At 48.5% G+C, this 14,769-nt stretch overlaps 1 protein-coding gene across 1 annotated transcript in view; it reads left to right on the top strand.

Moving 5' to 3' along the window:
• Positions 1-14,769, top strand: part of PPME1 (protein phosphatase methylesterase 1) — a 40,806-nt gene that overhangs the window by 1,834 nt on the left and 24,203 nt on the right. Inside the window, exons 2-4 of the mRNA XM_081860595.1 lie at positions 2,378-2,472; positions 2,831-2,922; positions 11,034-11,091. Coding sequence (XP_081716721.1) covers positions 2,378-2,472; positions 2,831-2,922; positions 11,034-11,091 — 245 coding nt within the window. The remainder of the gene's footprint in view (positions 1-2,377; positions 2,473-2,830; positions 2,923-11,033; positions 11,092-14,769) is intronic.

The following is a 14,769-nucleotide window of genomic DNA, read 5'->3' as shown; positions in this document are numbered from 1 at the left end:
GGAGCAGGGACCGAGCAACGGGAGCTCACCCCGTCGTGGGGATTCAAACCGCCAATCTTCTGATCGGCAAGACCTAGGCTCTGTGGTTTAACCCACAGCGCCACCCACGTCCCGTCATTGTATGTGTTGTAAAAATCACATTGCAATAGGAGCAACCTCAAGGCGGCAACCAGCTCAGAGAATTGGGGGGGCCTGATCCTGGTGCATCAGATTCCATCAGAGGTAGGTGATGTTCATCCGGCACAAGCAATGCATGGGGGCTGTGAGGGATCGCGGGGTGTGCTGTTTGCAAAAAGGAGGGACCTGAACCCTGCTTTCAAAGAGGTGGCGTTTGGGGGAAGGAGAGGACAGTGTTACCAGATTGTGACGCTTGCTGGCCATTTGCCAGGGAAGGCTGGGTGGGGAATCGCTGAAGGAAACCTGCTGTGCATGGAAGATGCAAAGTGAGAGCGGAAGGCGTCTCTCTGGGAGGGGCCGTCGCTCGCTGCTCAAACACACCATTTGCACGCAGAAGTCCCAGGTCCACTCCCCAGTGAAAGCAATAAAACAACAACAACACTGGCTGCGGAGCCAGCCGAGATCTCCGCCCGAGACTTTGCGGTGAGAACAGCTAACCAGCCTGGACTAGCCTTCCCCCAGTCTTCATGCTCTCCAGATGTTTTCGACTCTTCACTCCCAGCAGCCTTGTGGGAGTCCAAATCATCTGGAGGGCACAAGGTTGGGGAAGCTTGCTCTGCAGCACATCGGGCTATGCTTCTGGCAGATCTGAGCGGCTTTTTGGAGGACGGAGGCCACCTTGAACTAATAATCTCAGCTTCTGCCTGCATGGTGAAAATAATGAAAGAGGCGAGACTGTTTTGGTGTTGCTGTGTTGGAGAAATTAGGCAAGCAGCCCTTTCCTGGCTGGAGTAGTTTCAGGTGAAGCTTCGGAATACAGTCATACCTCGGGTTACAGACGCTTCAGGTTACAGACTCCGCTAACCCAGAAATAGTGCTTCAAGTTAAGAACTTTGCTTCAGGATGAGAAGAGAAATTGTGCTCCGGTGGCGTGGCAGCAGCAGGAGGCCCCATTAGCTAAAGTGGTGCTTCAGGTTAAGAACAGTTTCAGGTTAAGTACAGACCTCTGGAATGAATTAAGTACTTAACCTGAGGTACCACTGTATCTGGTTGTGAGAGAAGGAGATTTAGCCCCCAAACCCATGTTCCAGTAATCTCATAGGTAAAGGTAAAGGTACCCCTGCCCGTACGGGCCAGTCGTGACCGACTCTGGGGTTGCGCGCTCATCTCGCTCTAGAGGCCGGGAGCCGGCGCTGTCCGAAGACACTTCCGGGTCACGTGGCCAGTGTGACGAAGCTGCACTGCTGAGCCAGCACCAGCGCCGCACACGGAAACGCCGTTTACCTTCCCGCTAGATAAGCGGTCCCTATATAGCTACTTGCACTTAGGGGTGCTTTCGAACTGCTAGGTGGGCAGGAGCTGGGACCGAACAGCGGGTGCTCACCCTGCTGCGGGTATTCGAACCGCCGACCTTACGATCAGCAAGTCCTAGGCACTGAGGTTTTACCCACAGCGCCACCCGCGTCCCGTTTCAGTAATCTCATAGAACACCTTCTTTGTGTGGAATGTGTTTGGCCTTCTCAGCCCCTGATGCATCCCTCCAGCGGGGGAGAGGGCTCTTGTGTTCGAATCCTGCTTGCAGGTTTCCCACAGGCATCTGGTTGGCCGCTGTGAGAACAGGATGCTGGACTAGATTGGCCATTGGTCAGATCCAGCATGTTGTTCTTATGTACCCACAACTCCCATCAACCTAAGTCAGCATGGATAGCAGCAAGGGATGATGGGAGTTGTAGTCCGGCAACATCTGGAAGGTTGCTGGATGTAGGTCAGGCATAGGCACCTTCGTCCCTCCAGGTGTTTTGGGACTACAACTCCCATGATCCCTAGCAACAGGACCAGTGGTCAGGGGTGATGGGAATTTGTAGTCCCCAAAACATCTGGAGGGCCGAGGTTTCCTATGCCTGATGTAGATCTTAGTCTTCCTTATATTCAGTCCCAGGATGATTGTGAAATGTCTGTCTGCCAACCTGTGATATTATTTCTCTTGCCTGACTCCACCATCCAGCAGTATAGATTTCTAAAGCTTTATTTGGTAAATAAATAAAATGTTGAGTTGCTGGCAAAAGATGTGCAGTGATGGAGCCTGGATTATTTTGTGGTACCCCAGGGGAATCCAATCTGTAATGAAAGGAATGGCCGTAAGTTTCTTCTCCTTCTTTTAAATTGCAAGAACAAGGCTGTCGTTGCACATAAAGGGCCCTCCTGCACACAGCAAAATACTTCTTAAGCAATATTTAAGCGTTGTGTCTCTGTTTTCCAGGCCTGGAAGGAAGCGTGATTATTCTGCTGTCCCGTGGAGCCAGTACTTCGAGTCCATGGAGGATGTTGTGGTTGAGAGCGACTCTGGCAAGGATATATCCTTTTCCCCTCCTTTGTTAAAAAAAAATCCTGATTTATAGGGTCCTCTGTTGTGCACATAGCCATAAGGCCACCTGCTTAGAAGCTGCCACCCTCCATGCAGTGTGGCTCCCGGCAGATGGCCTTGGGCGGTGATGTTTGCAAAATGTTTCCCTGATTGAGCTCGCTTTGGGTGGCACTGAACCGATTCAGCGCTGCCAAAGGACGGTGCCAAAGTCTTCTGGGCGTAAAAAAATAAAATAATGTCCTGTTGACTGAGCGGCGATGTGTTCCTGGGAGGCACAGACGATGTCGCAGCTTGCATCTTAACTCTTTTTATTTTGAGAAGGTTACAATGTCCTTAACTGTTCATACACTTTTCGAATTTACAAGAGTGGGTCCGAGGGTCCCGTCTTACTCCTTCTACACGGCGGAGGCCATTCTGCCCTTTCCTGGGCTGTGTTTACCGTAAGTGAACAGCTGATTGTACATCTTTTCCTGTGGTTAATATTTTGTTGTTTATGGAGCGCCTTCTGATTACAAAGCGCCTTTACAGAATAAACCCGGAAAGCGTCCTCCGGGATGAGAATTCATGTTGTGGCTTGATGGCCGCAAGCAAATGCGTTGTGGATTTCCAGCACAATAGCTGCCTTGTTTTTAAAGGCTATGACGGAGAGCAGGGCACCTGCTGTGAATGTAGAAGCATCTGCAGTGAGGAGGAGATCTGGTTGCAGGGCTATAATAGGACTTGAAGAGAAAACCATACATCCTAAAGACACCGCAGTCTCCACTAACCTTTATTCCATGGAGGCAAGATTGTTGAACTCCCTGGAATCTTACCACTCTGTGTTGGTGTGTAACACTATACAGAGACACACACATGCACCCCTCTCCGTCCAGGCAAGCATAGAGGATGATACCCAGCTCTACCTCTCTTTCAAATCAGAACCAGTGAAGGCGGTGAAGGTCCTGTGTGAGTGTCTGTAGGCGGTTGGAGGATGGATGGCGGCTAACGGATGGAGGCTGAATCCTGACAAGACAGAAGTACTGTTTTTGGGGGACAGGGGGCGGGCTGGTGTGGAGGACTCCCTGGTCCTGAATAGGGTAACTGTGCCCCTGAAGGACCAGGTACGCAGCCTGGGAGTCATTTTGGACTCACAGCTGTCCATGGAGGTGCAGGTCAATTCTGTGTCCAGGGCAGCTGTCTACCAACTCCACCTGGTACGCAGGCTGAGACCCTACCTGCCCGCGGACTGTCTAGCTAGAGTGGTGCATGCTCTAGTTATCTCCCACTTGGACTACTGCAATGTGCTCTACGTGGGGCTACCTTTGAAGGTGACCCGGAAACTACAACTAATCCAGAATGCGGCAGCTAGACTGGTGACTGGGAGCGGCTGTCGAGACCACATAACACCGGTCTTGAAAGACCTACATTGGCTCCCAGTACGTTTCCGAGCACAATTCAAAGTGATGGTGTTGACCTTTAAAGCCCTAAACGGCCTCGGTCCAGTATACCTGAAGGAGCGTCTCCACCCCCATCGTTCTGCCCGGACACTGAGGTCCAGCTCCGAGGGCCTTCTGGCGGTTCCCTCATTGCAAGAAGCAAAGCTACAGGGAACCAGGCAGAGGGCCTTCTCGGTAGTGGCGCCTGCCCTGTGTAACGCCCTCCCATCAGATGTCAAGGAAATAAGCAGCTAGCTAGCCTATCTTTAAAAGACATCTGAAGGCAGCCCTGTTCAGGGAAGTTTTTAATCTGTGATATTTTAGTGTATTTTTGGTTTCTATGGAAGCCGCCCAGAGTGGCTGGCGAAACCCAGCCAGATGGGCGGGGTACAAATAATAAATTATTATTATTATTATTATTATTATTATTATTATTATTATTATTGCACTCCCAGAAGCCTTCCAGTCAGGCAGGAACACAGAATCCCACCCTTTTAACTCTGCGCTGCATGAAAAAGACTTTTCTTCAGTTTGTCCTGCATCTTCCAATATTGAGCTTTGTGGTGAGGGGCATATTTTTTCTGACTAAGCACCAGGAAGAACTTTGTGACGGCAAGAGTCGTTTGACAGAGGAAAAGGCCCCTTCAGAAGGCGGCAGGCTCTCCTTCATTGGAGGTATAATAATAATAATAATAATAATAATAATAATATATTTTTTCTACCCCTCCCCATCTGGCTGGGTATCACTAGCCACTCTGGGCGGCCTCCAATAGAAGGCCAAAAATGCACTAAAACAACAGTCATTAAAAGCTTCCCCAAACATCATATATTTGAATTGAATTTATTACGGTCCCAGGCCAGACTCGCATACCGTACTAAACAAATCAGAAACACAATAAAATTAAGTTTAAATTAACAATCAATATAACGATAAACAATACAATTATGGCAGCAGCTAAAATGTCATATAGTTGTTAAAATGTCATATAGTTGTTACTTCTTTGACATCTGATAGGAGGGCGGCGCCACTACCGAGAAGGCCCTCTGCCTGGTTCCCTCACGTCTCGCAATGAGGGAACTGCCAGAAGGCCCTTGGTGTCCAGGCGGAACGATGGGGGTGGAGATGCTCCTTCATGTCTACTGGGCCTTTGAGGCCGTTTAGGGCTCTGAAGGTCAGCACTAACACTTTGAATTGTGCTTGGAGACTTACTGAGAGCCAATGTAGGTCTTTCAGGTCTTGGCAGCTGCTCCCAGTCACCAGTCTAGCTGCCGCATTCTGGATTAGTTGTCGTTTCCGGGTCACCCTCAAAGGTAGCCCCATGTAGAGCACGTTGCAGTAGTCCAAGTGAGAGACAACAGAGGTTTGGTGGTCACCTTTCAGGGATTCTGCAGCTGTGATTCCTGCATTGCAGGGGGTTGGACTAGATGACTCTAGTGACCCCTTCTTCCAACTCTCCAATTCTGTAAGCTGCTGCTGCTGCCAGTTAAGCTATCCCTGTTTCCCCCCCCTAACCTAGTGTCCTCATTTGTTTTCTAACTACTACTCCCATCAGCCCCGCCAGAAGGGTCCCAGGTCAGGGAAGTCTAGGGTACATGGAGCAATGGCCTCACTCTCCCCTGTATCTCCTAGTAGAGCTAGCAGAGACTTGTCCTAAACCCCAGAGAGCGGCTGCCAGCCAGGGTAGACAATACAGATCTCAATGGAACAATGACCTAACTTGGTTGCAGGCGGCTTCCTGTTTGCTTGGACCATTGATGGAAGCAGAACACTGCGTGGGAAATCCGATTCAGCATGGCTCTTCCGAACTGGCTTAAGGCAGCAACCCTGGGTCCACTTTACCTGGGTAGCAAGCCACGAGATTTTCTTCTGAGCAGACATGCCCAAAGTTTTCGCTGCTACTGGCTTGCAGAAATTCCCTCAACTCAGCCCCTGTTTGACCTTCCTTGGATTCCTGCAGCACAAGAAAGTAAAATAAGGGGAACCTGGATCCTTCCAGGGGCTGTTGGACTCCAACTCCCATCAGCCCCAGCCAGCATGGCCTGTGGGATGATGGGAGTTGGAGTTCAGCTACATCCAGAGCGCCACAGTCTCCCCGTCCCTGGCTTAAAAGTTGGAGGGCATAACGGCTTCCGCAATTGCAGGCATCGCTTGTCTCCTTGGCTCTTGGGAGACTTTTCAACAGGCATTCTCCGCCGCTGCCGGGTGCGCCTGGTTTTTTGCCACCCAGTCGATTTTCCTGGAACAAAAGGCCTATTTTTAAAACATGCCTTGGAGCCTCAATGCCGCTTAATCAGTGCAATTCCAAAAATATGTTATTTAGGTGGCAGGGACAAATCACGAAGCGCCATCGTCTTTGCAGCAGGGCTCTTATTTTTCATAAGTGTGCCTGGTGCAAATCCCACCCCACCCCTTATTTTGGGAAAGACTGGAGCTTTTTCCCTATTTCCACCCTTCTGACTGAGAGTTCACACATCTGCCCACCCAGTGCAAAGGAAACTTGGATCCTGCACACAAAAGGATGCAATCGCTGGACTAAGTTCAGGTCTAAAGAGGAGCTGGCATTCAGATGGTTGTCTTCAGTAAATGCCACGAGTTGAAAGTTACAGAATTGTAGAATTAGAAGGGACTTCCAGAGTCATCTAGTCCAGTGTTTCCCAACCTCTGGTCTCCAGCTGTTTTTTGGACTACAATTCCCATCATCCCTGACCACTGGTCTTGCTAGCTAGGGATGATGGGAGTTGTAGTCCAAAAACAGCTGGAGACCAAAGGTTGGGAAACACTCATCTAGTCCAACCCGCTGCAATGCAGGAATCTCAGCTAGATCATCCATGACAGATGGCCATCCAACCTCTGCTTAGAAACCTCCAAGAAGAGACGAGTCCACTGTCAAACAGCTCCTACCCCCAGAAAGATCTTCCTCCTGTTGTTTGGATTTGTAAGCAGTCAGGAAAGAAGGAGGGGCAGTTTTTGGATCAGCCCCAACCATCCTCTTAACCTGATCTCCACTGGATCACTCACCCAGTAGATCACGATCCCCTTATTTCTGCCTGCATCCCTAATAGTTGGACCATGGGTAGGAAAACTAAGGCCCAGGGACCGGATCCGGCCCAATCACCACCTAAATCCGGCCTGCGGATAGTCCGGGAATCAGCCTGTTTTTACATGAGTAGAATGTGTCCTTTTATTTAAATTAATCTCTGGGTTATTTGTGGGGCCTGCCTGGTGTTTTTACATGAGCAGAATGTGTGCTTTTATTTAAAATGGGTTATTTATGGGGCATAGGAATTCGTTCATATTTCCCCCCCCCCCCAAAAAAAAATATAGTCCAGCCCCCCACAAGGACTGAGGGACGGTGGACCAGCCCCCTGCTGAAAAAATTTGCTGACCCCTGACATTTTGTTGTGCCTACTTGTTTCCAAAATCTGTTAAATTTTAACACGATGTAATTGCATAGAGAGGTTTTTTTTTAAAAAAAAATGGTTAAGCAGTAAAGGTAAAGGGACCCCCCTGACCATTAGGTCCAGTCGTGGCCGACTCTGGGGTTTCGGCGCTCATCTCACTTTATTGGCCGAGGGAGCCGGCGTACAGCTTCCGGGTCATGTGGCCAGCATGACTAAGCCGCTTCTGGCAAACCAGAGCAGCGCATGGAAACGACGTTTACCTTCCTGCCGGAGCGGTACCTATTTATCTACTTGCACATTTACATGCTTTCAAACTGTTGGTGGGCCGGAGCAGGGACCGAGCAACGGGAGTTCACTCCGTCGCGGGGATTCGAACCGCCAAGCTTCTGATTGGCAAGTCCTAGGCTCTGTGGTTTAACCCACAGCGCCACCCGGCAGTTAAAACTTGCAGAATAAATTATTCCAAACAGGAGGGGACATGCATCGCATCCTATGTTTACTTGCATGAGTTTTGCTTGGGTCTGCAGAATTTGTTTTTCCCCTGCTCTGCTGATGTGGGTCATCTTGTCCCAATTTCAGCCTTTTCTTCTTTAAGTGGGTCGCCTTGTCCCCATTGCACAGCCCCCCTTCCACTACTTAAAAGACCGGAGGCCCTCCGAGAGATTTGGCCTTCTCCCAGTCCCACTGTTTTCCCATTCTCTTCCCCAACCCACTTAGCTTCATTCATATTCCTGGTGGGGCTTCTTTGTTAGTTTACGCTGCTCCAAGCTGCCTGCCCTCTTTGTCCGAGGCCCCCCCAGGTTAGTCAATGGGACCAGAGTGCTCCCTCTGGCCGGCAGCCCTTTCCCTTCCTAGGGGGCAGGTGAAGCGCTTGCGCATGGCTTTCCAAACTGGCTTGCGCATGGCTTTCCAAACTGGCCACATCACAAACTGACAGATGCTCCTTTTCCCTTATGGGGTATCCAAGAGTCCTTATGTAGGTTCTCCATCGGTCGGAGAAAAGAACAGAGGCCAACCAGAGAATATTGAGAAGCAAAGCGGCTAGCAAGCCTGGTCTTCATTAAACTGTTGCAACAGGGTCCCTACTCACCACATGCAGGAGGGAACGGGAACCGAGAAACATGGTGCGCAAGCCCTTAAATAGACTTTTGAAATTGACACCCTGTAGCTCAAGACCTGGGACGCAGGTGGTGCTGTGGGTTAAACCACAGAGCCTAGGACTTGCCGATCAGGTCGGTGGTTTGAATCCCCACAACGGGGTGAGCTCCCGTTGCTCGGTCCCTGCTCCTGCCAACCTAGCAGTTCGAAAGCACATCAAAGTGCAAGTAGATAAATAGGTACCGCTCCAGCGGGAAGGTAAATGACATTTCTGTGTGCTGCTCTGGTTCGCCAGAAGCGGCTTAGTCATGCTGGCCACATGACCCGGATGCTGTACGCCAGCTCCCTCGGCCAATAAAGCGAGATGAGCGCTGCAACCCCAGAGTCGGTCACGACTGCACCTAACGGTCAGGGGTCCCTTTACCTTTCCCTTAGCTCAAGACCACCTCCCAAAACATCATACGTACATCACAGAAGGAGGTTGGTCTACAGCAGAAAACCTGTCTGCCAGGATACCTGATAATGGTCACTGATTGCTTTTACTAGGGCAGCCTGGGCATTCTTTGGTGATGGTAAATTCTCAGTTCCTAAATCCAAGTCACAGGCTCACCCTATTCATACACAGATATGCCCTTAAGACAGGATTTATGAGCAAAGAGACAATGGGGAGGTTTTCCCATTTCCTTCCTCCTTGCAGAGAAACGTTTGAGGTCAATTTGGGGGAGTCACAATGGTTTCAGAACTGTTTTCCCATCCTGTTTCAGACATGTGGTTTATATATTTATGAATGTGTTTGCCTGGTACATTTATGAACACTTATTTTATAACTTAGACCAGGCACCCCCAAACTCGGCCCTCCAGATGTTTGGGGACTACAATTCCCATCATCCCTGACCACTGGTCCTGTTAGCTAGGGATGATGGGAGTTGTAGTCCCCAAACACCTGGAGGGCCGAGTTTGGGGTTCCCTGTCTTAGACCTTATGATTCTCATAACACCTCGTAATATTCATTCCTCGCTTGCAAGGAACCAATCCTCTGGAACTCCCTGCCCATTGATATTAAGCATGCCTTCGCTATGCTGTTTACAGCACCTTCCAAAAAATCTATTATTGTTCAGGCAAGTTTCCCTTGCATGTAATTTTGACAAGTGCTTCAACATGTATCATAGAATTGTAGAATTGGAAGGGACCCCATGATTATCTAGACCAACCCCCTGCAATGCAGGGGTGTGTGGGTGTACTTTTACTTACATTTTCACTTTTTAAGGTCGGCTTAATGCCTGATCTTTTTATAATCATTATTTTGAGTGGATAGTTCATATTGTTCTATATATAAATAAACTTAATTATTCTGTTTTTCAATCTACCGTATTTTTCGTCCCATAGGACGCTCCGTCCCATAGGACGCACCTAGTTTTTTTGGGGGGAAATAAAGGAATTTTCCCCCCTTTATTTTCCCCCCAAAAGCAGGTCGGGGAAACCGAACCAGGTCGAGGAACGGCGCTGCGCCTTGCTGTCCCCCGAGCTTGTGGGGCTGGCCGATGTCTGCCTCAGGCGGCAGGCTGCTATCCGCAGCGTGGGGAGCCCTGCGGGGAACTCCTGCAGGGCTCCCCACGCTGCGGATGTCTGCCCGGCGCACGGGGCACTCTGCTTCAGGGTGCCCCGCCTGCCGGGCGGCAGGCTGCTATCCGCAGCGTGGGGAACCCTGCGGGGAACTCCCACAGGGCTGCCCAGGCTGCGGATGTGCTCCCGAAGCGCCGGGCGTTCTGCTTTCAGCGCGCCCTGCGCTCCGGGAAGCAGGCTGCTATCCGCAGCCTAGACAGCCCTGCCGGACCTCCTGCAGGGCTGCCTAGGCTGCGGGTGTCTTCCCGAAGCCTGGAGAGCGAGAGGGGTCGGTGCGCACGACCCCTCTCGCTCTCCAAGCTTCAGCGAAAGCCTGTATTCGCCCCATAGGACGCACCCAGATTTCCCCTTCATTTTTGGAGGGGAAAAAGTGCGTCCTATGGGGTGAAAAATATGGTAAAATATTCATTTAAGCAACCTTAAAATTTCAATACTTCCCTCCTTCTCTTTCCATGGTTCATTTTGCATAACATTAATCCCTGCATATTTTATATAAACCATTCAGTATTCCATTATTACATCCATCAAAACTTATTTACACTGTTAAATTTATCTGAACGCTGCCAATGTTTTCAGATGTACACAATTTCCCCCCATATATTCAATAAACGTTTTCCAGTCTTCTCTAAACGTATGTTCTTCTTGTTATCTTATTCTGTATGTTATGTCTGCAAGCTGCGCATATTCCATCAGTTTAATTTGCTGTTCTTCTTTGCTTGGGACCTTGCTCATTTTACATTTTGGGGCTAACAAAACACAGGCCGCAGTAGGGGCATGTATTAATATCCCTTTTTGACACCTGGGAATTTCCACCTGAATTATCCTCAAAAGAAAGGACTCTGTTGGTTGTTTTTTTAAGTGCTTTTAAACATTCCCAACCCCCAATGCATTATAAATTATTTCCCAATAGTTCATATTGTACTTTTGTAAACGCCTTACAGGTATTGGTGATTAAGCCGTATGTAAGCCCTGTTGAATAAAACTGATAAATGAAATCTTTTCCTTCCTTGCAGTCTGCCATCATCAGCCGTGTCCAGTGCCGGATCGTGGCTTTGGATCTGAGAGGACATGGTAAGGAATCCTTTCAGAAATAAAAGGCGACTCTCTTTTTTTGGTACTGCTGTGAGTTTTTCTCTCCACAGCCAACCACCCCCTCTACTCCCTGACTTTAAATATAAATGGCAGTTCTCTCCGAAGGATTCATTAAAAGATTATATCGAGCCATCTAGCCCCACCTAGCGTGGTTAAATTATTTTATTCCAAAAACGTTTTACTCTGCCGTTCGCCCAAAAGGCTCTTGCGATTGCCAAGACACAGGAAGTCTTTTTTTTTATGCACACAACAATTCAATAAAACAAGTACACATTAACATTGCAAAATGCAGGCAGCAGGTCTCAGCAACAGCTCAGTTGGTCAAAGGCTTTCCTAAATGGGAAGGTTCAGATCAGCCTGCCCTCTTGTGCACCACTTTGAGGTGCTTTTTTAAAAAAAAAAACCACACACATAAATAAAGTTAATAAAGTAAATAAAGTTAGCTCCTATTTAAATTGTGGAACTCCCATAGGAGGCAGGTGTAATAAGAGTTAAAAGGGGTCCTTCTCCGGGCCTCTGGCAGAGCACAATTGAAAGCCCTTCTTCTTGTTGTTTAGTCATTTAGTCGTGTCTGACTCTTTGTGACCCCCTGGACCAGAGCACGCCAGGCCCTCCTGTCTTTGGTCAAACTCATGCTGGTAGCTTCGAGAACACTGTCCCACCATCTCGTCCTCTGTCGTCCCCTTCTCCTTGTGCCCTCCATCTTTCCCAGCATCAGGGTCTTTTCCAGGGATTCTTCTCTTCTCATGAGGTGGCCAAAGTATTGGAGCCTCAGCTTCAGGATCTGTCCTTCCAGTGAGTACTCAGGGCTGATTTCCTTAAGAATGGATATGTTTGATCCTCTTGCAGCCCTTGTCCGTGGAGTTTTCTTGGCAGGGATACTGGAGTGGCTTGCCAGTTCCTCCTCCAGGTGGATCACGTTTGGTCAAAACTCTCCACTATGACCTGTCCATCTTGGATGCCCTGCTCGGCATAGTTCATAGCTTCTCTGAGTTCTTTAAGCCCCTTCACCACGGCAAGGCAGCCCTTACCAGCTAGTAAAATGACAGACCAGAATTCTAGCAAAAAGTAAGGCAGCTAGTTAAGCCTGATCTTTATTAAAAGCTGTTGCAACAGGGTGCTCCCCCACATGCAGGAGGAGGACCCAGAACATAGGTGTGCCCGCCCTTATATAGACATTTTAAATTGCCCGCCCTGGAGTCTAAGACCACCCCCAGAAACATCATACCTACATTCTGGTCTACAACAGAAATCTGAGTGCGTTGTTTTTACCCTGTTTGCCAGGTTACCTGTTAATGGTCACTTGACTGGATTACCTGGGGAGCCTGGCCATTCTTTGGTAACGATAATACTTAATTCCTGAGCCAGGTCACAGGCTTACCCTATTCACACCTTAAATGTGCCCTTAAGGCAGGATTTGTGAGGACAGAGATAATGGGGAGGTTTCTACATTTGCTTTGACCTTGTAGAGAAATATTTAAGATGACTGAAAGAGTCAAAATGGCTTTAGGACTTTTCCTATGGGTTTCAGACATGTGGCTTATATATTTATATGTGTTCGCTTGGTACATTTATGAACATTTATTATATATTTATAAGACATAAAAATTCTTATAACACAGGGATGACCACCAAGCTGTTGTTGTTGTTTAGTTGTTTAGTCGTGCCTGACTCTTCGTGACCCCCTGGACCAGAGCACGCCAGGCCCTCCTGTCTTCTACTGCCTCCCGCATTTTGGTCAAACTCATGCTGGTAGCTTCGAGAACGCTGTCCCACCATCTCGTCCTCTGTCGTCCCCTTCTCCTTGTGCCCTCCATCTTTCCCAACATGAGGGTCTTTTCCAGGGAGTCTTCTCTTCTCATGAGATGGCCAAAGTATTGGAGTCTCAGCTTCAGGATCTGTCCTTCCAGTGAGCACTCAGGGCTGATTTCCTTCAGAATGGATTGGTTTGATCTTCTTGCAGTCCATGGGACTCTCAAGAATCTCCTCCAGCACCAGAATTCAAAAGCATCCATTCTTCCGTGATCAGCCTTCTTTATGGTCCAGCTCTCACTTCCATACATCACTATTGGGAAAACCAGAGCTATAACTAGACGGGCCTTTGTTGGCAAGGTGATGTCTCTGCTTTTTAAGATGCTGACCACCAAACTAGATGGCTTTAAAAGAGGATTAGGCAAATTTATGGAGGAAGGGAGAGCTATTGAGGGCTACAAGCCATGCTAGCTATGCTCTGCCTCCACAGTTTGGGGGCAGCAATGCTTCTGAACAGTGTTCAAAATTTGCCAAGGGCATTTTGTGACCAAATGAAGATGCCCCGGGTACCAGGATGGCACCTGATGTCTCTCCCACCTGGAGCTGCATGCCTGGGGGTCTTTGGATCTTGGCTGTTTTCACACACTAGCAACACATCCTGCAGAATTCTGTCCATTGTATTTTATCTGCACAATCAGAATGAATTGTGAGGACGGACTGCTGAGGGCCTGAAGGGCCCGGCCCTTGCCTCTCTCCACCTGGCTTGGAGCGGGGCCTGACAGGCTCTTAAGGACTGCTGCTGCTGCTGTTGTAAACAAAATCTGCCCTTTTCCCCTTATGGGGTATCCAAGAGCCCGTATAGAGTCCTTACGTAGGATCCCTATTGGTAGGAGGGACTAACAGAGACCAACCAGAGAATATTGAGAAGCAAAGCAGCTAGTAAGCCTGATCTTTATTGATCTGTTGCAACAGGGTCCTCACTCACTACACGCCGCAGGGAGGAGGAACCCAGAACAATGGCGCGCAAGGCCTTATATAGACATTTTAAATTCCCTGCCCTGGAGCTCAAGACCACCCCAGCATACATCATACATACATCACAGAAAGGGATGTAACCCAACCCCCCCCCACAGAAACATCATACCTACATCACAGAAAAGGCGCTCTACAACAGAAATTTGAATGTTGTTGTTTTTCCTGTCCGCCAGGTTATCTGATTGCCTTTCCTGGTAGTCTGGCCATTCCTTTGAAATGGTGATTACCCAATTCCTGTAACAAGGAAGGTTTTTTCACCTCCTCCCTCCTTGCAGAGAAACATTTGGTCAGCTTGGGAGTCAAAATGGTTTCAGAACTGTCTTCCTGTGCTGCTTCAGACATGTGGTTTATACAGTGGTACCTCGCAAGACGAATGCCTCGAAAGACGAAAAACTCGCAAAACGAAAGAGTTTTTCGTTTTTTGAGTTGCTTCGCAAGACGGATTTCCCTATGGGCTTGCTTCGCAAGACGAAAACGTCTTGCAAGTTTGTTTCCTTTGTCTTGCAAGTTTGTTTCCTTTTTCTTAAAACCGTGCATTCACTTCGAGGAGCAACTCATAGCACGCGGTGTGGTAGCCTTTTTTGAGGTTTTTGAAGACTTTGGTGATTTTTGAAGCTTTTCCAAAGTCTGTGCTTCGCAAGACGAAAAAATCGCAAGACGAAAAAACTCGCGGAACGAATTAATTTCGTCTTGCGAGGCACCCTGTATATTTATGTACGTGTTTGCTTGGTACATTTATGAACATTTATTATATATCTAAGACCTTAAAATTCTTATAACAGGGCTCCTCTTTTAAATTGTTTTTGATTTCTGTCTGTGTTGTTTTAAATGAGACCACCTTGGCTGGGAGCCCTGCAAGACCCTCACCCC

The sequence above is a fragment of the Podarcis erhardii genome (assembly GCF_964252035.2).
Source record: "Podarcis erhardii genome assembly, chromosome: 4".
Lineage (NCBI taxonomy): Eukaryota > Metazoa > Chordata > Lepidosauria > Squamata > Lacertidae > Podarcis > Podarcis erhardii.
Note: the sequence above shows the minus strand (reverse complement) of the source record. Positions and strands in the feature narration are given on the sequence as shown.